This window comes from Amphiprion ocellaris, chromosome 9, assembly GCF_022539595.1.
Source record: "Amphiprion ocellaris isolate individual 3 ecotype Okinawa chromosome 9, ASM2253959v1, whole genome shotgun sequence".
NCBI classification, from domain to species: domain Eukaryota; kingdom Metazoa; phylum Chordata; class Actinopteri; family Pomacentridae; genus Amphiprion; species Amphiprion ocellaris.
Genome location: NC_072774.1, coordinates 1,726,325 through 1,752,491, shown reverse-complemented (window position 1 = coordinate 1,752,491; position 26,167 = coordinate 1,726,325). Strand labels below are relative to the sequence as shown.

At 38.8% G+C, this 26,167-nt stretch overlaps 1 protein-coding gene across 2 annotated transcripts; it reads right to left on the bottom strand.

Annotated features, from left to right (window-relative positions):
• Positions 1-741: 741 nt before the first annotated feature.
• On the bottom strand, positions 742-24,881 carry prkcg (protein kinase C, gamma). Of its 2 annotated transcripts, XM_055013579.1 has the most exons (14): positions 24,807-24,881; positions 23,489-23,600; positions 22,709-22,837; positions 22,448-22,604; positions 21,831-22,032; positions 17,435-17,626; positions 13,604-13,777; positions 12,796-12,887; positions 10,587-10,649; positions 10,366-10,504; positions 8,240-8,320; positions 6,263-6,370; positions 5,685-5,901; positions 3,292-3,456 (listed from the first exon to the last, which is right to left on the bottom strand). In XM_055013579.1, exons 2-14 carry the CDS (start codon positions 23,499-23,501, stop codon positions 3,440-3,442), a joined length of 1,584 nt encoding a protein of 527 aa, XP_054869554.1. In that variant the 5' UTR covers positions 23,502-23,600; positions 24,807-24,881; the 3' UTR covers positions 3,292-3,439. The 2 variants fall into 2 exon arrangements, with proteins under 2 accessions (XP_054869555.1, XP_054869554.1); XM_055013580.1 differs by lacking the exon at positions 5,685-5,901 and having other exon boundaries at positions 742-3,456.
• Positions 24,882-26,167: the final 1,286 nt, after the last annotated feature.

The following is a 26,167-nucleotide window of genomic DNA, read 5'->3' as shown; positions in this document are numbered from 1 at the left end:
GTTCCTCTGTACCCCTATGGAGATATTCCATTAAAAATCAGCTGTTTCCAGCTAAAATAGTCATTTACCACATTAACTATGCAGTAATGCTCAAAATTGTGAAAAAGGAGCCAAAAGTGCCCCAAATAGTCTAAAACATTTTCAAAATGACCTGAAATTTGTCCAGTGTGAGTCAAAAATATTCCTAACACAGACAAATATGCCCAAAAGGACTTGAAACTTGCCTAAAATGAGTCTAAAGCTGTTTAAAAGGATTTTAAAATGGTGTGAATTGACTTCAGAAGTCCATAAATGCCTTGAATCAGTCCAAAAATAAGTTAAATACAGTCTAAACTGCTCTGGAACATATCCAATAATGATCCTAATGAACTCATTTCTAAGTGACCCCAAACTCTTGAACGGTAGTGTAGATCAGAACATGCATTTTTTTTTTGCTTAAACTGATGTTTCACAGCAGAAAAAGTCCAGTTTTATGTTCCGTTCCTCCTGTTTTAATGAGGACCGTCCCAGGTTGAAGCTATTCTGCTCGACCTCCATTAGCGGGGAACACAAACAGATGATAACACTGATGTCGAGGACAAGACGAGACATCAACGGTCAACAACAGAGAGATACGAGGGGCGGCGATAAATCCTGACAACATGATTCATGGAGGAACGAAGCGGCGAAGCGTTTACAGCTCAGATCTGACAGAAGAGAGGAAGAGCGACGATGAAGGGCAGGAAGAGGAGGAGGAAGATGGAGGGAGGGAGGGAGGGAGGGAGGGAGGCGGAGAGGGAGATGGCAAGCTGATGAGATTTTAATGTGAAGGTCAACTTGTTCTAACTGGGATCTCTGCGGGGACGTCGGTCCTGAGAGACGCTCCGAACCCAACAGGAAGGTCGACGTCTTCAGGAGGCCGGTGGAGGAAACTCTCACATAGAATCACACACTTCACCTCCGCAGTTCTTTTCTCAGTTTATTTAGATTTCTTCTTTATTCCAGCACATGAAAACAAACATGAATCATCTATCATTCCATCTGTTATCGATCGTGTCTTCAGTCCCTCCAGGAATTTGCAATGTTTGCGTTTATGGTTTGAAGATCCAGACGTGTCCGATTCCAATGTCTCTTGTTTACCAACAAAAATTGCTGCAAAAAATAAAACGACTATTCGCACGTTATTATTACCTGGGGATCTGAAAACCAATCCTCCAGAGGGTCCAATCCGGTCCTCAAAGTGCAAAAATTCCAGAGAAGACATTAACTGCAGATTGTAAATTAGTAAAACTGTAAATTTAAAATCAATTCTAGACCATGACAAGTTGTTTGGATCAGAAAGTAAAATACTAGATTGTTCATTGTTCTTTTGTGTGTCATTTTTGTAATATTTTGTCTTGGTTTTGTTGTTTTTGGTCTTTTTTGTCTGACGTCATTTTTTGTCATTTTTTCTTGTTTTTGTCGTTTTGTGTTTCCTTTTTGTCTCGCTTGTTTTTGTCTTTTTTGTCATTTTGTGTTTCACTTCATTCGCTGTTTTATGTGCCATTTTTGTTGTTTTGTGTTTAATTTTTCTAATATTTTGTCTTGTTTTTGTTGAGGTTTATAAATGGGTTGAAGCCTGTTAAAGAATTAGCTTCAGAATAAATAAAAAGCAACTTTTTAGCCAGTGCCACTGTCTCCTGCAATTTCATCGCAACAAATATGCTTAAAACATCACAACTTGCATCAAAATCACTGCAAATTCAGGCATTTTAGGCTCCAACAATCTGAAAAAAAGCCCATGAAATCCTGGAGGGACTGATTATTGGAGGTTTCTGATGTTTGACTTCAACTCAAGCCGAGCTAGAAGATGTTTGGGTTAAAACATCTGCGTTTATGGAGCAGCTGGTTGGTGAAATAAGGGGTTATTAAACCACCACCTGCCCCGTTCAGGCAGCGTTTAACGCCAGCGCTGCTATTATTTTTCCACGTATTGAACTGTCCCAGCGAGCCCCACTTTTAATTACTCCTAATCAATGCTGCCAGTACGTCATTACACAGCCAAAAGCTCTGCGTTCTGCACCGCTAAGTTCATAATTATGAGTACCTGGACGTTATTAAGAGGACTTTGTTCTAAAATTGCATCAAAAATAAAAAGAAATTTGACGTTAAGATGTTGTAAGAGAGGATTAATCCATGTAGAGCTCAGGAAGAACACTGATTCTGAAGTAATGCTGCTGTACTGTGAGGAATCCCTGCAACAGTCTGAACTGCAACCGCATTAACCGTCACATCGAGCGTTGTTTAAACGTTTCATCGGGTCATCTGGACTCACGCTGAACCAAAAAAGGTCGAATCGGGCCAGAGGAGCGACGGCCAGCCCTCCTAAACTAACTCTCAGTTTGAGTCGGAGTCAAAGAATACGAAGCTAAAACACACAAACAGAGGGAGAGACGACAACACAAACTGAGCTGGAGGTAGTTTAGGAGAGATCAGCGTTAAAACTCAACCTCTCTGTTCAGCATGATGAAGGAGAAGAAGGAGGAGAAGAAGGAGAAGGACAAGAAGGAGAAGCGATGATGATGACGAAGGATAAGAAGGAGACGAAGATAAAGAAAATGAAGGAGAAGATGAAGAAGAATAAGAAGAAAAAGAAGAAGGAAGAGAAGGAGAAGAAGATAAAGAAAAAGACGAAGATGATGATGGAGAAGAAGAAGGAGGAGAGGAAGAAAAATTAGAAGATTAAGAAAAAAGATGAAGAACAAGGAGATGAAGAAGTTGAAGAAAAAGATGAAGATGTCAGAGCAGAGGAGAAAAATAATAAGAAAAAGAAGAAGAAGACGAAGAAGGAGGAGGCGAAGATGATGAACAAGAAGAAGAAGATGACGACATCAGAGCAGAGAAGAAGAAGAAGATTGTTGTTTAAATGTTTCATCAGGTCATCTGGAGTCACGCTGAGGACTGACAGTCAGCCCTCCTGAACTAACAACCAGCTCAGTTTGAGTCGCAGTCAGAGAATCTTCAGCTAAAACAAACAGAGTGAGAGACGCTTTAGTGCTGCTGAGTTACTGTAATAAACACAAAGAAACTGTTAAATCCTCTATGTGGTCTGATTAAAGGTTCAAGGACTAGAGCTATAAAAACAAGCTGCATGCAGAAAGTTCAGGTTCTACTACGGTTCTCCTACATCAGAAGATCTGCAGAGCTTCAAGGTGTGTCTTCTCGCTGTAAACGTCAGAATTAAAGTTCTCTTGTTTAAATTCTCTGCCAGAAAACTACTACAGGAGGAGGAACTGGGAGAACTGGGAGCACTGGGGAGAGGGACAGAGGCCATTTTCAAACGGCGGTGAGAGGCGACGGGGCAAAGTCTGGGTTCAGGAAGGAGAAACCCTGGAAGTCCTCCTGGTTGATGGCGGCAAGAATCTCCGGGTCGGAGGGAGTCAACGCCGACGAAGTTCCTGTGAAGAACTTGTCAAAGTTCTCACCTTTCCTCCCGCCCTGAAGGAGGAGAAGAAGGAGGAGAAAAAGAAGAAGAACAAGAACAAGGAGAAGAACAAGAACAAGGAGAAGGAGAAGAACAAGGAGAAGGAGAAGAGAAAGAATAAGAAGGAGAAGAAGAAGGAAGAGGAGAATGAGAAGAATGAGGTGAAGAAGAAGAAAAAGAAGAACAAGGAGAAGAATGAGAAGATGGGTAAGAGGAAGAAAAAGAAGGAGAAAAAGAAGAAGGAGGGAGAAAAAGACGGAGGAGAAGAAGAAAACACAACAGATTAAAATTAGAACACATATTTACAGTAAACTTTTCTTTCTCAACATACAGCAGCTATAAAAGTATTCACCTCCTTGGACGTTTACCTTTTTATTGCATCTCGAACCTGAATCATAATCAATTTATTTTGGTTTTCTGGACAAGAAGTTCCAATAAAAAGACTCCTTTTTTTCAATGAAGTACTGTTAATTCATTAAAAATATAAAATGTCAAATAAATGATTGTGTAAGTATTGACACTGTGGAGCTTTAAGTTCATCAGACACTATGATTGGTGGACACACCATCCCCACTGTGAAGCACGGCGGTGGCAGCATCATGATGTGAAGCACGGCGGTGGCAGCATCATGATGTGAAGCACGGCGGTGGCAGCATCATGATGTGAAGCATGGTGGTGGCAGCATCATGATGTGAAGCACGGTGGTGGCAGCATCATGATGTGAAGCACGGCGGTGGCAGCATCATGATGTGAAGCATGGCGGTGGCAGCATCATGATGTGAAGCATGGCGGTGGTAGCATCATGATGTGAAGCACGGCGGTGGCAGCATCATGATGTGAAGCATGGCGGTGGCAGCATCATGATGTGAAGCATGGTGGTGGCAGCATCATGATGTGAAGCATGGCGGTGGCAGCATCATGATGTGAAGCATGGCGGTGGTAGCATCATGATGTGAAGCATGGCGGTGGCAGCATCATGATGTGAAGCATGGCGGTGGCAGCATCATGATGTGAAGCATGGCGGTGGCAGCATCATGATGTGAAGCATGGCGGTGGCAGCATCATGATGTGAAGCATGGTGGTGGCAGCATCATGATGTGAAGCATGGTGGTGGCAGCATCATGATGTGAAGCATGGTGGTTAATACTAGCTTGGAACTCCTTCAGAGGAGTCATAGGAGTCTTGGTGGCCTCCCTCTCTGGTCTCTCAGGTCTTGAGGACGTCCTGCTCGAGTCAGATTTATTCATGTTCCATCTTCCTTCCATTTCTTAATGATGGGTTTAACTGGACTCCAGGAGATCTTCAGGAACTTTAAATGTTCTTGTATCGTCCTGACTGATGCTGTTCAACAAACTTTCCTCAGAGTTTCTTGGGAGTTCTTTAGTCTTCATGGTGTAGTTCTATCCAGGAGGACTGATCCACCAGGGACTGGACTTTCAGATCCACTAGTCTTTGTACTACAATCACTGACTCCATTTGACCAATAGTGTTATTTTATGTTTCATATTTTCAATAACTAACATTACTTTGTGTGAATCTGTCGAACCCTGGGTCGCTGCTCGTGTGGCTGACCGGTTGGCTAGTAGAGCAGTTTTTATAGTGTTTTTATAGTGTCCTGTTATTCGCGTCTTTGTCTTTTTTGTTAAAATATTACACCACTGTTGCACTGCCTGCTCTACATGCCTTTTTAATTGCCCCCTGGGGACAAATAAAGTTTTCTGAATCTGAATCTCGGTAAATTCTTGTCCATAAAGTCCAAAATAAACTGACCATGATTCAGTTCTGAGAAGCAATAAAAGAAAGAAACTTCCAGGAGAGGTGAATATTTTCTCTAGTTGCTGTTCGAGCTGTCAGACTTCAGACAGAATCCTCCCCCAGATCTCTTTATCTCCAAACAGCTGCTGCAGGAAGACTGTGAATCTCATTATTCTAATGCTCCTGGCCTCCGACCCTGACGGGCTAATGATGGGGGACATTAGCATATGGAGGTCAGAGGTTCTGTCTGGTAGCGCTGGATGGTCGGATCTGGAGGAGGAAGGAAGGAAGGCAACATGCTGGGAGACGAAGGATGGAAGAGGGGAAGGAAATGATGGATTCAGTTCCCTAAAAGAGTCCTCGGAGAGACGGAGGAGGACAGACAGACAGACAGACAGACAGACAGACAGACAGACAGACAGACAGACAGACAGACAGACAGACAGATAGATAGATAGATAGATAGATGACGGTTCTTCAGACTAACAGTTCTGGGTTTGAAGGGTGGATGGATGGATGGATGCTGGTTGGATGAAGGTTGCATGATGGTTCTTCAGACTAACAGTTCTGGGTTTGAAGGGTGGAGGGATCTCCAGTCTCTCCAGTCGGTCCCAGTCGATCCAGCGGAAGAAAGGATGCTCTCTGATCTCTCTCTCCGCCTCCTTTCCTCCACCCAGACGCTTGGCAGGATGTTTGGTCAGCAGCTGGGGCAGGACGGGGTAAAAAGAGGGGTAGTAAGAGAGGCAGGAAGGGGTAAAAAGAGGGGTGAGAAGAGGGGAAGAAAGAGGAGGAAGGAGACAGAGGAGGGGTAAGAATGAGGAAGAAGAGAAAGAAGAAGAGGGGGGTTGTTGTGCTGTTAAAATGCGTCCGTGTGGAAACAACAGCTGCAGAAACATGGTTCCATATAACAGTTCTTCCAGATAAACAGAAGTTCAAGTCTGTCCTTAAATGCTGAACTTTTCCTTTAAGAAGTCAGTAAATGTGCACGGTTATTACGACTAAAATACTTTTTCTTTAATCTTAACTGTGTGTGAAAGTTCAAACAGGAAGTAGAAATAAACTCACTCCTTTGCAGATAGCGACGGCTTCACGAGTCAGACTTTTAGGATACGAGACGCTTTGCTCCATGATGGACTGAAACAGCTCCTCCTCATCGATGCCGTCAAACGGAGGCTTTAAGAGGAAACACAGACGAGGTATTAATGAAACTACAGATGGACGGCAGATATAATTAAAGTTCTTTAGGAGCAGGTGTGTTGTTGACTGAAATGACTTGAAACTTGTCTAAAATGCTTTAAAATGTGTTCAGTATGAAAATTGTCCAAAAGGACTAAAATTGCTCAAAATTACCCAAAACTTGTCTAAAATGAGTTTAAAATGCTTTGAAAACTGTCTAAAATGACTCAAAATTGCACAAAATGACCGAAAGCTTGCCTTAAAATGACAAAATGACTTAAAACTGTCTAAAATGCTTTGAAAGATGTTCAGTATGAGTCAAAAAGGACTCAAAATGACATGAAATGACCCAAAATGACCGAAAACCTGACCAAAATGAGTTTGAAACTGTTAAAAATTCTTTGAAACTTGTCCAAAATGACTAAAAGTTGTCCAAAATGACATAAAAATTGTCTAAAATGACTTAAAATGGTCTAAAATGCTTTGAAACATGTTCAGTATGAGTCAAAAAAGGACTCAAAATTCCACAAAATGACCCAAAACTCATCTAAAATGACTTAAAACTGTCTAAAATGCTTTGAAACATATTCAGTATGACTCCAAATGACCCAAAATGACCTAAAACCTGACCAAGAATGAGTTTGAAACTGTTAAAAACTCTTTGAAACTTGTCCAAAATGACTAAAAATTGTCAGAAAGGACTCCAAATTGCCAAAAAATTACCCAAAACTCATCCAAAATTTGTTTAAAATGGTCTAAAATTCTTTGAAAGTTGTCTAAAACTACTAAAAATTGAACAAAATGACCAAATACCAGTCTAAAATGAAGTTGAAACTGTTAAAAATTCTTTGAAACATGTTCAGTATGCTTAAAAAAATTGTCGAAAATGACAACTGCTGAAATTAACTTAAAATTGCCCAAAATTAGTTAAAATCTGCCCTAAGGGACTCAAAATTACCCAAAATGACCTGAAACATGTCTAAAATGAGTTAAACCTGCGAAAAATGCTTTGAAACTTGTCCAAAATGACTCAAAAACTGTTGAAAAGGACTTAAAATTGTCCAAGATTAATTAAGATCTACCCTAAAGGACTTCAACTTAACCAAAATGACCTGAAACCTGTCCAAAATGACTTTGAAACTGTTAAAACTTCTTTGAAACTTGTCCAACATGACTAAAAATTGTCAGAGAGGACTCATGATTGCCCAAAATTACCCAAAACTTGTCCAAAATTAGTTTAAAATGGCCAAAAATGCTTTGAAAGTTGTCTAAAATGACTCAAAATTAGTTAAAATCTGACCTAAGGGACTCAAAATTACCCAAAATGACCTGAAACATGTCTAAAATGAGTTAAACCTGCGAAAAATGCTTTGAAACTTGTCCAAAATGACTCAAAAACTGTTGAAAAGGACTTAAAATTGTCCAAGATTAATTAAGATCTACCCTAAAGGACTTCAACTTAACCAAAATGACCTGAAACCTGTCCAAAATGACTTTGAAACTGTTAAAACTTCTTTGAAACTTGTCCAACATGACTAAAAATTGTCAGAGAGGACTCATGATTGCCCAAAATTACCCAAAACTTGTCCAAAATTAGTTTAAAATGGCCAAAAATGCTTTGAAAGTTGTCTAAAATGACTCAAAATTAGTTAAAATCTGACCTAAGGGACTCAAAATTACCCAAAATGACCTAAAACCTGTCCAAAATGAGTTAAAAACTGTTGAAAAAGAACTTAAAATTGTCCAAGATTAGTTAAGATCTGCCCAAAAGGACTCCAAATGACCCAAAACGACCTGGAACCTGTATAAAATGAGTTCAAGCTGCTAGAAATACTAATACTACAACAGGTGTGTTGTTGGTGTTACCTGTCCGGCCAGCATCTCGTACAGCAGCACTCCGTACGACCACCAGTCCACGGCTTTGTTATAGGGCTGGTAGGCCACGATCTGGACCATAAAGGAGAGTTAAATGAGCTGAGAAACAGCCGACACATGACTCTGTGACGCTTTGTGTTTGTTTGTTTGTTGCTCTGTGGTTTGTGTGTGGAACAACTCTGGGCCCTCCAGGGAAATACATGGCAGCTCTTCCAAGAATGCCGACGCAGCAGAATCAATGGGTGTTTACATAAGAGAGTCGATACCCGGAGGTTTAAAGTATCAGCGGCTCTATGCTATCAAAGAACCACTCTGCTGCAGCCGCGAGTCCCAGCAAAGATCCTGCAGCTTCCTCAGAACGCAGATTCAATCCGTCATCTTTGGACATCAAAACCGCCTTTTCATTGACATCATTTACATCCTATTTAAGCTCCTCAGTTAGTTTTCAGGGGAGTTAAACGATGTAGTGAAGTGATGGCCACATAAAACAACATTTCAACATGTTCAAAAATTGCCCAAAATGACCTAAAATTGTCCAAAATGACCCAAAACTTGTCCAAAATTAGTTTAAAATCGTCTAAAATGCTTTGAGAGTTGTCTAAAATGACTCAAAATTGCACTAAATGACCTAAAAATTCTCTAAAATGACCTAAAACTGTCTAAAATGCTTTGAAACATATTCAGTATGACTCAGAAAGGACTAAAAATGACCCAAAGTGACCTAAAACCTGAACAAATGCGTTTGAAACTATAAAAATGGCTTTGAAACTTGTCCAAAATGACCCCAAACTTGTCCAAAATTAGTTTAAAATTGTCTAAAATGGTTTGAAAGTCATCTAAAATGACTCAAAATTCCACAAAATGACCTAAAACTTGTCTAAAAATGACAAAATGAGTCAGAATTTGTCAGAAAGGACTCGAAATTGCCCAAAATGACTTGAAACATGTCTAAAATGACTTAAATCTGTCTAGAACGCTTTAAAACATGTTCCGTATGAGTCATAATTGCCCAAAATAACACAAAACTTGTCCAAAATTAGTATAAAATGGTCTCAAATGCCTTGAAAGTTGTGTAAAATGACTCCAAATTCCACAAAATGATTAAAACTTGTCTAAAATGACTTAAAACCGTCTAAAATGCTTTGAAACATATCCAAAATGACTTAAAATTGTCTAAAATGACTTAAAACCGTCTAAAATGCTTTGAAACATATCCAAAATGACTTAAAATTGTCTAAAATGACTCAAAAACTGTTGAAATTTACTTAAAATTGCCCAAAATTGTCCAAAATTAGTCTAAAATGGTCTAAAATGCTTTGAAAATTGTCCAAAATGACTCAAAAACGGCTGCAATTGACTTTAAATTGCCCAAAATTAGTTAAAATCTGCCCAAAGGGACTCAAAATTATCCTAAACTTAGATTAAAATAGTCTAAAATGCTTTGAAACATGTCCGAAATGAAATTTTATTTTCTTACTCATATTTTATTCAGTTTATCTGGTTTTATGTTCATTTTCTCATCTCTTGTTTGAATCTATCTATCTATCTGTCTGTCTGTCTTTTTTTGGTGATATTATCATACTCTTATAGTTTCTCTTCATTTGTCTTGGATGTGTCCTGTCTCTAATCATTCACGTGTAAACCGTTCAGTAACCTGCACAAAAGACGTGCAAATAAAATCTGCAAAAACTACTTTAATAGCTGCATTTTAAAGCTTGCAGCTCTGCAACAGGCTTTGACGATTTTGTGTGAAAATTTTGAAGTAAATATCAAATAATCTGCAATCAATAAAAGTTTGAAAAAGACACGCAGGCTGCAAACTGAACTCTGTCTAAATGTGAGTTTCAGTCGTGAGCTGCAGAAGAGAAAAAACTGCGAGTTACAAGGTCTGTGAAGGACAACAGTTGTTCCAAAGCAACAACCTCACAGCTCAGACTCACACTGCTGCTAATTAAATCACGTGAAGTTAATTATTCAAAAATGCTGACAAGGTCATAGAGGACGGAGGAACTGCAGCTGCAAAACAGGTCGAACAGAAGAAAAGAGGTGGAACGGTAGAAAATGGTGGAAAACGGTGGAAATGAGGGTAGTCTGTGGAGGCCTGGAGCTCCTCGTACCTCCGGGGCGATGTAATCAGGCGTACCGCAGAAGGTCCGGGTGGTGTCGCCCTCAAACATGCCCTCCCTGCACATCCCAAAGTCTGCGATCTTTATGTGGCCCTCGCTGTCGAGCAGGACGTTATCCAGCTTCAGGTCCCTGACAGGAGGAGGAGGAGGGGGATCACACGGGATGAATCATCTCCACAGATAAACGTCTTCACAACAGAAGAGAAACCTACCTGTAGATGATGCCTTTGCTGTGGAGGAAGAAGAGGCCGACTGCAATCTCTGCTGCATAAAACCTGCAGGAGAAGAAGAAGGAGGACGGAGGTTCTCAGAGAATTCAGGCTGATGAAAGGTAGGAAATGAAGATGGAAATGAGCAGCAGGACAGGTTTCAGTTTCAGATGACTGATCAAAGATTATTGATTAGACGAACAGCAGGGGGGATGGAGGGAAAACGGAGATGAAAGATGAGATTAGTGGGAGGAGAAAGTCTCCAGAAGGAAATGAGGACTTTTTATGAGTCGCTGTGATGATGAACAAAGGAAGAAAGGCTGAGATTAAAGGACGGAGCCTCTCTGAACTTTAAACCAAACAATCAGGTCTCCTGTGCCGACCAAAAACCTGCTGAAAATGACTCAAAAACTGGAGAGAAAAGCTCAAAACTGCCCAACTTGTCTAAAATGAGACATAAACTGTCCAAAAGGACTCTGAATTACCAATAATGACTTGAAATGTGTCCAAAAATGGACACCAAATTGTCCAAAGTGACAAAGCAATCCAGAATGAGTTGAAAACAGTTTAAAATGTTTTAGAATTGTCCAAAACGAATCAGAAATTGTCAAAAAGGACTTAAAATTGCCCAAAATGAGTTGAAACTTCCCAAATTGAACACAAAACCTGTGGAAATAAGGCTTTGAAACTAGTTAATGACTCAAAGATTGCACAGAATTACCTAAAACCTGTTTAAATGTCTAAAATGTGTGAAAACGTTTGAAAATGAGCTAAAAACTGTCCAGACAGACTCAAAATTCCCACAAAATGACTTGAAATGCATCCAAAATGATGTGAAAACTGTACTAAAGAAGTCCACACTGGTTAAAAGCTTGAACATTTGTCTAAAATGAGACATAAATTGTCCAAAACGATTCTGAATTACCCAAAATGAATTGAAATGACTTAAAACTGAAATTCTTTGAAACTTGTCTAATATAACTCAAAATTTTTCCAAATTTACCTGAAACTTGTTAAAAATTAGCTAAAAACTGTCTAAAATGCTTTGAAACGCTTTGAAACATCTATAAAAGCTAAAAACTGTCCAGAAGGATTCAAAGTAGTCTTAAAATGACTTGAAACGTGTCCAAAAATGGACACCAAACTGCCCAAATTGACTTAGAAGCAGTTTGAAAACATTAAAATGTTTTAAAATTGCCCAAAATGACTTGAAATTTGCCTAAAATAAGTTAAAAACTGCCCAGAAACATGTCCTAAATGACTCAAAAGGACTCAGAATGACCAAAAATGACTTTAAATTAGTGCAAAATCTGTTCAAATCTGTCCAAAAGTTCTAAAAATTGACCTCAAACCTGTTTAAAAAAAAAAAAAAAAAAAAAAAAACAGTGAAAAACAATTTAAAATGCTTTGAAACTACTAAAACTAAAATCAATGTTTTCAACTCATTCTGGATCGCTTTTAACTCAATTTGGAAAATTTGGTGTCCATTTTTGGATACATTTCAAGTCATTATGGGTAATTCAGAGTCCTTTTGGACAGTTTATGTCTCATTTTAGACAAGATTTCAAGCTTTTGGGGGCAATATTGAGTTCTTCTGTACAATTTTTGCATTATATTGAACACATTTCAAGCAATCTTGTGGCAACTTTAAGTCCTTCTGGACAGTTTTTAACTAATTTTTTAACAAGTTTCAGGTAATTTTGGACAAATTTTAGTCATATTAGACAAGTTTCAAAGAATTTCAGACAGTTTTAAGTCATTTTAAGTCATTTTGGGCATTTTTAAATGAAGTCATCAACTAGTTTCAAAGTCTTTTAAATGGCTTTAAGTCATTTTCCACAGGTTTTATGTTTGATATGAGCTTGAAATATGCCCAAAGTGATGGAAAATTGCCCAGAAGGATTCAGAATTGGCCTCAATGACTTGAAACGTGTCCAAAACCTGTTAAAATCTGCTCAGAAGTACTAAAAAATGTCCAAACTGGCTTCAAACCTATAAAAAACAACACAAAAAACATTTGAAAAGCTTTGAAACCACAAAATTACTTGAAATGTGTCCAAAGTTATGCAAAAAAAAAAATGATGAAATGCTTTGAAATGTGTGCTGAAACTGTCTAGAAGACTCAGAGATGAGATTCGTGGGAGGATGATGTGTTTTTCTTGACATTTTATCTGCATGATGAAGAAGAAAAGCGGTAAAGTGAAGGACGTACGCTGCGTGAGCCTCTTTAAACTTCCCGACGATCTGAATGTGGAACATCAGGTCTCCTCCGTTGACGTATTCCATCACGTAGTACAGCCGGTCCTGCAGAAACACATCAACAATCAGCTCCTGTCCAAATTAAAAAGCAAACTGCTCAACCTCCGTCAGGACCGAGGACCTCGTTAAAGAAAGCAAAGCTAATTATTTCATTTATTCACCCAACCTGGACGGAAACGGTTCCTGGGAGGACGGAGCAGCCAACATGTCAGGCGGCTTTATGGACAATTTACTGAAAGTTATGAGCTTCATTTGGGACCTCGTGGACTTTTTACACATTCAGACCTGTGGAGTTCAGCAGCAGACTGTCTAAAATTAAACTTAAACCTGATCAAAATTACTCAAAAATCATCCTAACGAACATAAATTTGCCCAAAATGACTTGAAACTGCAGCAGACTGTCTAAAATTAACCTAAAACCTGTCCAAAATGAGTGAAAAGTGTTTAAAATGCTTTGAAATCTGTCCAAAATTAACTTAAAATCTGTCCAAAATGAATGAAAACTATTAAAAAACATTGGAATTTACCAAAATTAACCTAAATCTGTCTAAAATGAGTGAAAACTGTTAAAAATACTTAGAAAACTTTTTCAAAATTACATGAAACTTGTCAAAAATGACACAGAAATCATCCTAACAAACTTAAATTTGCCCAAAATGACTTGAAGCTTGCCTAGAATGAGTTTAAAGCTGTTTTAAAGTGGTTTGAAACTCGTCCTAAAATGTCAGCTGAATGCAGATTTTATGGGGTTCATCCCTGACCTCGGTCTGGAAGGCGCAGTACAGCGACGTGAGGAAATGAGGACGGGAGGCCAGAGCCAGAACCCTCCTCTCCACCAGAGCGCTCTCCGTGTCCTCGTCCTGGAAAAGGACGTCTTTCTTCAGGACTTTGACGGCAAACAGACGCTCGCTGCCTCGTTCCTCCGCCAGCAGCACCTGAACAGAAAACACAAAACCTGTGTATTTATAGAGGAAGAGCTTCAAATTCCACATTCTCTCTGCAGAAATCTCCACCAGAAGCATCAAACCAGCAGCTCATGAACGCATCTCTCAGTCAGAATGTTCTCCAGCGCTGTTTTTAGGTCACTGTGGTATGAGTGACAAGGAAACTAGGTCCAAACCTTGCTCAAAATGGGTTAAAAACATGTCCAAGTGATGCAAAAATTGTCCAAAATGACTCAAATATTGTCCAAAATAACTTACATTATCTCAAAATGAGTGAAAATGTCTCCAAAATGAACCAAAAATTTCACAGACTCAAACTTGTCTAACATCACTTGAAAATTGTCAAAAATGACTTAAATCTGTATAAAATTTGTTAAAAACTGTCTAATATTAGCTAACAATTGTCCAAAAATTGTTGAAAATTATTTGCAAATTGTCCAAAATGACTGAAAAATTGTCCAAAAAGACCTTTAATTTGCCCAAAATGACTTGAAATGTGTCCAAAGTGATGCACGAATTGTACAACAGGACTTTAACTTGCCCAAAAAAAACTTTAAACCTGTTCAAAATGCTTTGAAAATTGTTCAAAATCACACAGAAATTGTCCAAAAGAACTTAAATCTGCCCCAAATGTCTCCGATGAGCTAAAAGCTGCTCAAAATGGCTTTGAAACTTGTCCAAAATTACTCAAAAATTGTAGAAAAGGACTCCAAATCACCCAAACACACCTAAAACCTGCTCAAAATGGGTTAAAAACATGTCAGAATGATGAAAAAAACTTTCCAAAATGACTCAAAATGATCTAAAAGGGCTTAAACAATCCCAGGTCTTAGGTCAGTTTGGGTGATTTGAAGTCCTTTTCTACCATTTTTGAGTCAATTTTTTGCAATTTTCAGGTGATTTTGGAGACATTTTCAGTCATTTTGGGATAATTTAAGCCATTCTGGATAATATTTGAGCCATTTTGGACAATTTTCAAAGCATTTTGAACAGGTTTAGTTATTTTTGGGCAAATTTGAGTCCTTTTGGACAACTGTTAACTAATTTTGGACAGATTGGAACAAATTTCGAACGGATTTAAGTAATTTTGGACAATTTTCAAATAATATTAGACAAGTTTGATTCCTTTTGTGCAATTTTCGGGTCATTCGGGGATAATTTAAGCCCTTTTAGATAATATTTGAGTCATTTTGGACAATTTCTGTGTCATTTTGGACCATTTTCAAAGCATTTTGAACAGGTTTAGTTATTTTGGGGCAGGTTTGAGTCCTTTGGTACAATTTGTGCTTCACTGGACATATTTCAAGTCATTTTGAGCAAATTAAAAGTTTTTTTGGACAATTTTTGATTCATTTTGGACAATTGTTAGCTAATTTTGGACAGTTTGGAACAAAGGGGCAGTGGTGGTGCAACAGTTAAGTCTCTGGACTACTGATCAGAAGGTCAGAGGTTCAAGCCCCGATGTGGCCACTGTTGGGCCCTTGAGCAAGACCCTTAACCCTTCCTGCTCCAGGGGGCGCTGTACTGCAGCTGACCCGTTGATCTGACTCCCCCATTTGGGAGATATGCGAAAATCTGAATTTCCCCTCTTGGGATTAATAAGGGATAACAAAAAAAAAAAAAAAATTTATAAAAATGTAAGTCATTTTGGAAAATTTTCAAGTAATATTAGACAAGTTTGAGTCATTTTTTGTAATTTTCTGGTGATTTTGGAAAAATTTTAAGTCATTCTGGGATAATTCAAGTCTTTTTGCATAATATCTGAATCATTTTGGACAATTGTTATTTTTGGGCAAGTTTGAATCCTTTTGTACAATTTGCGCTTCACTTTGGATGCATTTCAAGTAATTTTGGGCAAATTAAAAGTCGTTTTGGACAATTTTTGAGTGATTCTGGACAAGATGCAAATAATTTTCAACAAATTTGAGTCCTTTTGGACAATTGTTAGCTAATCTTGGACAGTTTGTAACTAATTTTATACAGATTTAAGTCATTCGGGAAACATTTCAAGTAATATTCGACAAATTTTAGTCATTTTGTGTAATTTTCGGGTCATTTTGGCCATTTTTTACTTGAAAATTGTCCAAAATTACTTAAATCTGTATAAAATTAGCTAACAATCGTCTAAAAATTGTCGAAAATTATTTGCAACTTGTCCAAAATCACTCCAAAACTGTCCAAAATTACTTTTAATTTGTAAAAATGACACAGAAATTGTTCAAAATGACTCAAACATTATCCAAAAGGACTTAAATGATCCCCAAAAGGACTCAAACTTGTCTAACTTTACTTGACACTTGTCCAAAATGAGTTCAAACTTGACCAAGGACACTTTGGTAGATTTGTGTATCTGTGATAAAGCATCAGTGTTCCTCGTGGTTTCCAGCTAAAACATCTATTCCTCTCATCCATCAGTCTTCCTGATTCCTCCTCTGAAGCCCCGGGGTTCGTCTCTCCTTCTCCGGTCGTCTTACGTAAGTCGAGTCTATTTCTCCTCCCGTCCTCTGAAGACTCTCCTCTGACGGTTATGAAACAGCGTGGGGGGATTTCAGAGGAAGAAGGACTCGCAGCTCGCTTCATTATGCCTCATCTACTGGGGAATTAAAGAGAAACTGGAGAGCAGAGGCTCCCTGGAAACCGACGCCGGGAGGACGGACGCCTGTGTGGTAGATAGGAAGCCCAGATCACGACTGCTGAGTCAGAAACTGTACAGAAAGACCCACAAACTGTCTAAAGAGAACCAGAAACTGTACAGAAAGACCCAGAAACTATACAAAGAGATCCTGAAACTGTACAGAAAGATTCATAATTACCCCAAAATGACCCAAAACCTGTTCAAAATGTCACGTAGGAAGCCAAGCTCATAATGGCTGACTCAGAAACTATCCAGAAAGACCCAGAAACTGTTAAAAAAAAAAAAAAAACAAAAAAAAAACAAGACAAACTGTCTAAATAGTACATAGGAAGCCGAGCTCACGACTGCTGACTCAAAAACCGTCCAAAAAGACCCAGAAACTGTCCAAAAACATCAGCTGCTGATAAACTGATCAGCTGACTCTCGGCTGTTCTCTGTGGTGTTTGGTTTGACTAACAGCTGCTGATCAGCTGACTCTGCTGTTGATCAGCTGACTCTGCTACTGATCAGCTGACTCTCGGCTGTTCTCTGTGGTGTTTGGTTTGACTAACAGTTGTTGATCAGCTGACTCTCAGTTGTTGATCAGCTGACTAACAGCTACTGATCAGCTGACTCTGCTGTTGATCAGCTGACTGCTGTTGATCAGCTGACTCTCAGTTGTTGATCAGCTGACTCTCAGTTGTTGATCAGCTGACTCTCGGCTGTTGATCAGCTGACTCTCTGCTACTGATCAGCTGACTAACAGCTACTGATCAGCTGACTCTGCTGTTGATCAGCTGACTGCTGTTGATCAGCTGACTCTCAGTTGTTGATCAGCTGACTCTCAGTTGTTGATCAGCTGACTCTCGGCTGTTGATCAGCTGACTAACAGCTACTGATCACCTGACTCTCTGCCATTGATCAGCTGACTCTCTGCTACTGATCAGCTGACTCTCAGTTGTTGATCAGCTGACTCTTTGCCGTTGATCAGCTGACTCTCTGCTACTGATCAGCTGACTCTCGGCTGTTCTCACCTTCCCGAAGCTTCCTTTCCCCAGAACCATGAGGAAGTTGAAGTCGTGGATTCCCACTTTGACCTTCCCGGGACTCAGGATGGGGGGGCAGGACAGGACCGGGACCGGACTCAGGGCCACTGGGAAGGACTCGGACAGCGGAGAGGGGAGGACCTGAGGCAGGGAAGGGGCGGAGCCATCTGGCTGGGGCTCCTGGAGGATCATTATGGGATGGAGGAGGAGAAGAGAAAAAGAAAAAGAGGAGAGAAAGTATTTAGATACAGGAATCTAAAATTGGACCGATATTTTTAGAAATATTCATATTTCATTCTATAAAATTCAGACAAATTGGAGGCAACTAGACAAGTTTAGGTTGAATTTTTGGACTATATTATTGCATTATTATTATTTACTGTATATTATATAAACCTGCTGAAAGTGGCTCGATGTGAAATAAAAAAAAAATTTAAAAAGGTATTTTTAAAAGCTTTTTCTCAGAAAGTGCTTCATATTTTAATTTAAAATTTTACAAATATGTTTAGAAATATACAGATTTTATGGTATAAAAAGTTCAGAGGGTGGAGCTGAAATGTTTGTTAAAATCTGATGATTTGAGATCAAATTTCCAAACAGTAAAATTTCTGGATTATACCTTTAATAGTCCTTGATGTATTATTTTTATTTACTACATATTATTATATTATTAATTATATAAACCTGCTGGAAGTAGGTCCACGTGAAATTATAGTATGTTATTATATTAGATATCTAATACATTTAAAAAATATATTATTATTTCTAATAATACTAATACGAAGAATAATTTCAAAAAGTATTTGATATATAAACCTAAAAATAGAGCTGTCGATTTTATCGATTAATTCGAGTTTGTACTTAATGTCGATTTGTTTTAATGAAAATCGATTTTCTCATCAACATCCGCCACCAACGCCTTCCCGCTGGGCTCCCGTAGTTCAGAGTGCTCCCCCCTCCCCCCCACGCTTGATACACAAACAACATGGCGGCGAGCGGTGCAGATCTAAAGGTACGTGTCCACTAGATGCTATTTTCCTGCACGGCAACGCAGCATATCTGAAAATCACGCGGACCACAACATGGTCACATGACAGCGCTGACCAACAGCAGGCCGCTACGTGGTCACATGACCGAGCTTTCAGCTGGACAGTCCTGCAGACAAGTAGGATAAACACAGCGGCTCGGCCACAAACTTCCCCTTTTATTTCAAAAACACGTCAGCGAAAAGTATTTCTGAAAGCATTTGAGGCAGAAATAATCTGTGCAGCAGCTGAAACTGTCCTCGTTTTAGGTCACTGACGCCTAGTTTAGAAGTTTGAGGACAGTTTCACGATGTGTGGAATCTCCGCACCCACATCCAATTTGCATAAAGTAGAAGTCAGTCTACTTTATGCAAATAAGCTGCAGCCCTCTCCAGGTAAATACACCTGATCACAGCTGGAAACGCACTGCAACCAGACCAGCATGCCACATGCAGCGCATTTCCAGCTGCGATGCGGTGTGTTTACCTGGAGAGGGCTGCAGCTCATTTGCATAAAATAGACTGGACTCCTGCATGCAGAGATTAGGTAGGGGGCAAAAAAAAAAAATCGGATAAATCGTGAATCTGGATTTTTTGTGAAAAAATCTGAGATTTTTTTTTTTAGGCCATATCGCCCAGCCCTACCTAAAAATAAATAAAAATATATTTGATGACATAAAAATTTCAGACAAATCAGAGAAAACAGCCTCAACTTTCAAGGTGCAAAAAACCTGCTGAACTTCAGGTCATCAGTGTCAACGAGAAACTTTTAAAAGCTTTTTTCTCAGAAAGTGTTTTATATTTCATGCCAAATCTCACAGATATTCTTACAAATAGCCATATTTTTTTATGGTACAACAATTTCAGGAAAATCAGAGATGGTGGGGAAGATTTTTTTTGTTAAAATTAGATGATTTGAGCTAAAATGCCCAAACAGTAAAAATTTCTGGATTTTATTTTCAATAGTTTTAATAATAATTTTTATTTATATTGTATAAACCTGCTGGAAGGGGGTCAACATGAAATTATAATAATAATAATAATATTTATCAATAGAGAAAACAAGTTTATTATTTCTAATAATAATAATAATAAAAATATTAAAAATCTCAAAATTTATTTGACATATAAAGCTAAACATATATAAAATTTTGAACTTACAAAATCAGAAAATTTTAGAATAATATATCAAATGCTTCACGAGATATTTTTCTTTTCTAGCTTTTTTTAGTTTATTTTTGAAATATTAAATATATATATATATATATATATATATATATATATATATATATATATATACACACACTATATTTTAAATATATATATTTGTAAGAAGAATTATACTTAGATTCATTGTGGTTATCATTGAATGACTGTAAAGGTATCTCTATGCATATGTAAGCACTTCTTGTTGAAGAAGTACATGTACATTTTAACTGTAGTCTGTATGTACTCAGTAAGAAACATGAGAACAGGGTTAACGTGTTCCATATGATAAGATAATGCAAGTGACACTTTCTCTGACACTTTCACTGTTCAACATATCTTATGCTGACGCATGATGCCGCCCCATGTTACATGACTGGTTGAAACTAAATAAAAGACACAGAGGAGATACAGACCCTTCGGAGAGGGAAGGCTGCAGCAGCGGTGCATACAGCAGTGCATGCAGTCTCTGTCTCCCCTTGCTGCAAGTAAAAGATCTGAGCTTGTGAGTACTGTCTTTCCTTCCTGTGCTGAGCGTGGGTATTTTCAGGTTTAAACCCAACAATATTTTAAATAAATATATATATTTTATATATAATATAAATATTTTTAAATATATATAAAGACTTCTTTAAAAGTCAAAAATTATTTTAAAACTAAACCAAAAAAAACTAAACAAGAAAAACATCTTGTGAAGCATTTGATATATTACTGTAAAATTTTATAGATGTCTTTAGAAATATACATATTTTATGCTATAAAAATTCATGCAAATCAGTGACGGTTGAGCAGAAATTATTCCAAAGCTTTGATCATTTTCAACAACTGAACAGAGAAAATTTCAGGGCTTTTTCTTCTTTTACCTTTCTTCTTTTTTTAGTATTTTCTATTTTTAAAAATAGACAAACGTCTTCATAAATATTAATATTTTATGCTATAAACGGCAAATCGGAGCTCATCAAGCAGAAATTATTCTAAAAATGCTGAGATCATATTAACAAACAGTAAAATTTCAGGTTTTTATCTGAAATATTTTTGTTTAAAAACCTGCTGAAAGTGGCTCGACAGGTAATTTTTTTTTCAACTTTCCATCTCAGATAGAGTTTAATATTTGAAAAAGACATACAACTTGTATTAAATGAAGGAAAGCAGTAGGAACGTGGAGCTTCTTTCTGCCCCCGAAGGTAAATCCCAGTCAGGCAGAACAATCCTGCTCCCTGCTGGAGGGAATTTATCATCAAATTATTCAGAAACATCACCGACGTTCATCCTCTGCTGCTGGTCTGAGGACAAACGCTGTAAATATCTGCTTTCTGATTCACCTGAACTTATTTTATTATAGAACCACCAAAGTCACCAACAGGAAGTTAAAGTTCCTGTTAATTTATTTATCGAAGCCGTTTACCTTCAAACGTCTCCTCCAGTAAATAACTAGAAGAAAAAACTGTTCCGTCTGAAAATGGAAAATATGCTTAGATTTTTAAATAGAAACGGATCTGGTTCCTACCTACAGGTCTTGTTCTTACCTTCTAGATCTAATTCCTACCTACAAATCTGGCCCCTAACTACAGATATAATTCCTACCTGTAGATCTGGTTCCTGTCTACAGGTCTGGTTCCAATCTACAAGTCTAATTCCTACCTACAGGTGCGGTTCCTACCTGTAGACCTAATTCCTACCTGTAGATCAGGTTCCTACCTACAGATGTTGTTCCTACCTGTAGATCAGGTTCCTACCTACAGGTCTGGTTCCTAGCTGTAGATCTAGTTCCTATCTACAGATGTGGTTCCTACCTGTAGATCAGGTTCCTACCTACAGGTCTGGTTCTTACCTGTAGATCAGGTTCCTACCTACAGATGTGGTTCCTACCTGTAGATCAGGTTCCTACCTACAGATGTGGTTCCTACCTGTAGATCAGGTTGCTACCTACAGGTCTGGTTCTTACCTGTAGATCAGGTTCCTACCTACAGATGTGGTTCCTACCTGTAGATCAGGTTGCTACCTACAGGTCTGGTTCTTACCTGTAGATCAGGTTCCTACCTACAGATGTGGTTCCTACCTGTAGATCAGGTTCCTACCTACAGGTCTGGTTCTTACCTACAGATCTGGTTCCTACCTACAGATCGCGGTCCTACCGACAGGTCCAGTTCCTACCTGCAGGTCTGGGTCCGGTACTGGGATGTTGTAATATTCTCCTTCGTCCTGAGCCAGCAGCTTGAACCAGCCGCTGATGGGACGCCTGAAGATCTCACTGACTCCAAAGGACAGAGCTCCCATGAAGTCGTTCCTGGACGTCCGGTCCCAGTCCCAGATCTCCACCGACAGGCGCCGGTCCCACTGGTGGCCCCGGACGGAACTAAAGGGGGGACAGAACGGGTCAGCGGACTTAACTGAAAGGCGGGACAGAACCGGTCACTGGACAGAACTAAAGGGGGACAGAACCAGTCAGTGAACGGAACTACAGGGGGATAGAACCAGTCAGCGGACGGAACTAAAGGGGGATAGAATGGGTCAGCAGACGGAACTAAAGGTGGACAGAACCGGTCAGTGGATGGAAGTAAAGGGGGACGATAGAATGGGTCAGTGGACGGAAAGGGTCAGTAGACGGAACTAAACGAGGACAGCACTGGTCAGCTGATGAAACTAAAGGGAGACAGAACCAGTCAGCGGACTGAACTAAAGGGGGACGATAGAATGGGTCAGTGGACAAAACTAAAAGGAGGACAGAACCGGTCAGCTGAGATCTGGATCTTCAGCCCAGGAGGACTCACAAGGTGAAGCTCTCGTTCCAGATGGGGTTGAGCGTGGAGCGGATGGTCTTGGTCTTCTGTTTGCTGTGGCTCTTGGGATCCGGGATCAGTTTCAGTTTGACGTACGGGTCCGAGAGGCCATTGGGGTCCATCGGCATCAGGTTCCGAGCCTCCCGGACTGGAAAGGAAGCAGAAGGACCGTCAGAACGGAGAGAAGAAAGATCTACTTCCTGTGTGAGGTAGACCTACTTCCTGTGTGGAGGTTCTGTAGAAGGTTCTCACCCGTGACGTAGACGTCCTCCTTCTCGCCCCGGATTGTCAGGTGGATCCGGCCTCTCTTCTCGGTGTGGTCCTGACCACACAGACTGGGAACGCTGGTCTCACAGCGCCGGTGGACGTTCATGTCGCAGCCTCACAAAAAAGCAACACAAAAAACACAACATTTTACACTTAAGTTGCTTTGTGTCTTGTTTTTTTCATTGTGTCTTGTTTTGTCATGTTGTGTCTAATTTTTGTCATTTTGTGTCTAAATTTTGTCGTTTTGTGCCTTGTTTTTGTTGTTTTCTCTCTCGTTTTTGGCATTTTGTGTTTCATTTGTCATTTCGTGTGTTGTTTTTTTATTTTGTGTCTTGATTTTGTCCTTTTGTTCCTCGTTTTTGTTGTTTTGTCTCTCGTTTGTGACATTTTGTATCTCGTTTTTGTCGTGTTGTGTCTCTTTTTTGCCATTTTGTGTCTCATTGTGTCCCAGAAGCTGCAGCTGGAAGAGAAACGACAGTCTGGATGTCCTGAACAGAACCAGGAGAGTTTAATTATCTGAATGGAATTTAAATTATAATAATCTCCCGAGTTTCATCAACATTTAACAAAGCAAAACTCCATCAGCTGTTCCAGGTTTTTAATCAGTTCCAGGTTATTATTCTGTTTATGAGTTCTGTCAGAGAGTTTGACCTGCAGAAAAACAAACTAATGAAGATCTTTAACAACCTGCTGCTGCCGCCTGCTGACTAAAATATGAGGACGTTTAAATTTAAATAATAACAACAATAAAAGGGTGAAGCTTACAGGCACACTTCATGCCCTGGTGGATGAGTCCGTACAGCAGCGAGCCACAGTGGTCGCAGAACGTCGGACTGGAATACGTGTGGACTTTAAAAGTGTGTCGACTCTTCAGGTCCTGAAAGAAAAGAGAATCTGAGTCAGCTGTGGACACGTTCAGGTCTGAAAAACAACCAGAAAATGTTCACACTGATCTCAGAACGACTCACAGACTTCATATTATTGCCATTGATGACGATCACTGAACAAACTTGTCTAAAAGGACACAAATCTACTTCAAAACTTACCAAAATGCCATTAAACATTTGAAAAATAACAGAAAACTGCCCAAAGTAACATGAAACCCGCCCTATATGAGTTACAAGCAGTTAAAATGCTTTAAAACTCACCCCAAATGACTAAAAACAGTTTAAAAGGCTTTTGAACTTTGTTTGAAATGACTTCAAATTGTCTAAAAGGACAAAGTCACCTAAAATACCTTAAAACTGTCTATTTGTCAAATAGAATTTTAAATAATGCCCACAGGCACTTTAAATTGCACAAATGACTTGACATTTGTCCAAAATTTGCTCAATTATTCTGAAATGACTCAAAATTGTCCAAAATAAGACAGCCACTGTCTATTTATCCAAAATGATTTTTAAAAAGTCCAAAAGAATTTTAAAAATTGTGGAAAATGACCTGAAACTTGTCCTAGATGACTTAAAGACTGTCTAAAATATTTAAAATTGTCCAAGCAGATTTAAAATTGTCCAAAAGGACTGAAAAACATCCAAAACGACTTGAAACGTGTCCAAAATGATTTAACACTGTCTAATTGTCTAAAACTATTTTTTAAAAAATGTCCAAAAGGAATCAGAATTGCAGAAAATGGCATTAAACCTGTGTTAATTTACTGAAAAACTGCCTAAAATTTCTTCAATATTTGTGTAAAATGATTCAAAATTGTCCAAAATGACCTGAATCTCGTCTAAAATGAGGTAAAGCTGTTTAGAATGAACAGACATCTTCTCTAAAGGGACTAAAATTTGCAGAAAATGACATTATACCTGTATTAATTTACTTAAAAACTCTAAAATGCTTTGAAACTTGCACAAAATGACTTACAAAATTGTCCTAAAGGACTCAAAATTGTACAAAATGACTTGAAATTTGTCCCAAATGTCTGAAAATATTTCTAAAATGAAATAAAAACCATCATAAAAGATTCAAAATGACTCTAAATTGTCTAACGTAACTTAAACCCTGCCACAAATGAGTTAAAATTGTTTAAATGTTCACAAAATGACTCTAAATGGTCCCAGGTGTCGGTGGAAACTCTTACGTCAGGTCTGGGCTCCGTCACTGATCCGGGACACGTGAAGGTCACGAACTCGTGGCATCTTTTATGAACCACAAAGCTGCAAACTGGAGAAAAATAATAAAAAAAAAAAACATCCTCAGAATCACACCCACAGAGAAGATTACATAATAAAAACCAGGGGATAAGTTCATCCGTACCTTGACACTGGAATCCCTGTTTGCCGATGCCCCTGAGAGAGAAAAGGAACGACGATTAGACTTCAGCTGACAGCCAGAAATGATTTAAAATCATCCAATATGTCTTAAATCCTGCCCAACATAGGCTAAAACTTGCTTTAAATTACTCAAAAATTGTATAAAACCACTCAAAATCATCTAAATGAACCTTCAAACTGTCCAAAATTGACTTGAAACACATCTAAAATGAATAAACAACTGTCAAAAATGATTAAAAATTACCCAATATGACTTAAATCCTGCCCAAAAAGCTACAAAGTTTTGAAACTTGCTTAAAATTACTCACAAACTGTATAAAAGCACTCAAAATCACTCAAAAAACCCCAAACCTGTCCACAATTGGCTCTCTAGTTGTCCAAAATGATTTTCAAAAAGTATCTAAAAGAGCTCAAAATGACCTGAAATGACATTAAATCTGTGTTAATTTGCTTAAAAACTGTTTTTAATATTTGTGCAAAATGACTCAAAAATGTCTAAAATGACCTGAAACTCGTCTAAAATGAGGTAAAAACTGTTTAAAATGAACAGAAACCTGATCTAAAGGGACTAAAATTGCAGAGAATGACATAAAACCTGTTTTTACCTTAAAATTGTCTAAAATACTTCAGTTTTTGTCCAAAATGAGCTGAAACTTGTAGCTGAGTCTGTTTAAAGTCTGATCCCAGACCAGCTGCAGTAACTCTTTATAACTGAGGATGTTCTTCAAAGTCTGATCCCAGATCTGCCCCGCTGAGCTTTAATTGACTCAGCAGCTGTGATCAGGAGGAAAACCACCACTGTCACTGATCTTTAGTCAGCTCAAAAGTCTATTATTAAAGATGGAGCTGCAGAGGGCGATCTGATCCCGGATCAGCATTCAGCAGGAAACAGGAAGTGATGTCATTCTGCTCTGTGACCGGCAGAGAGCATCAAAGCACCAGAGATGGAGCAGACAGAAACTGATCAGGAATCAGAATGAAAATATCTAAACTCTCACTAACTGAACCTGGAGCTGATCTTTAAAAATAAGATTTTCGGGGCACCCGTATAGCTCAACGCGTTGAGCGGGTGACCCATGTACAGGGCTGGTCCCTGATGCAGAGGCCCGGGTTCGATTCCCGCTCGCGGCCCTTTGCTGCATGTCTTCCCCCGACTCTTCTCCCGTTT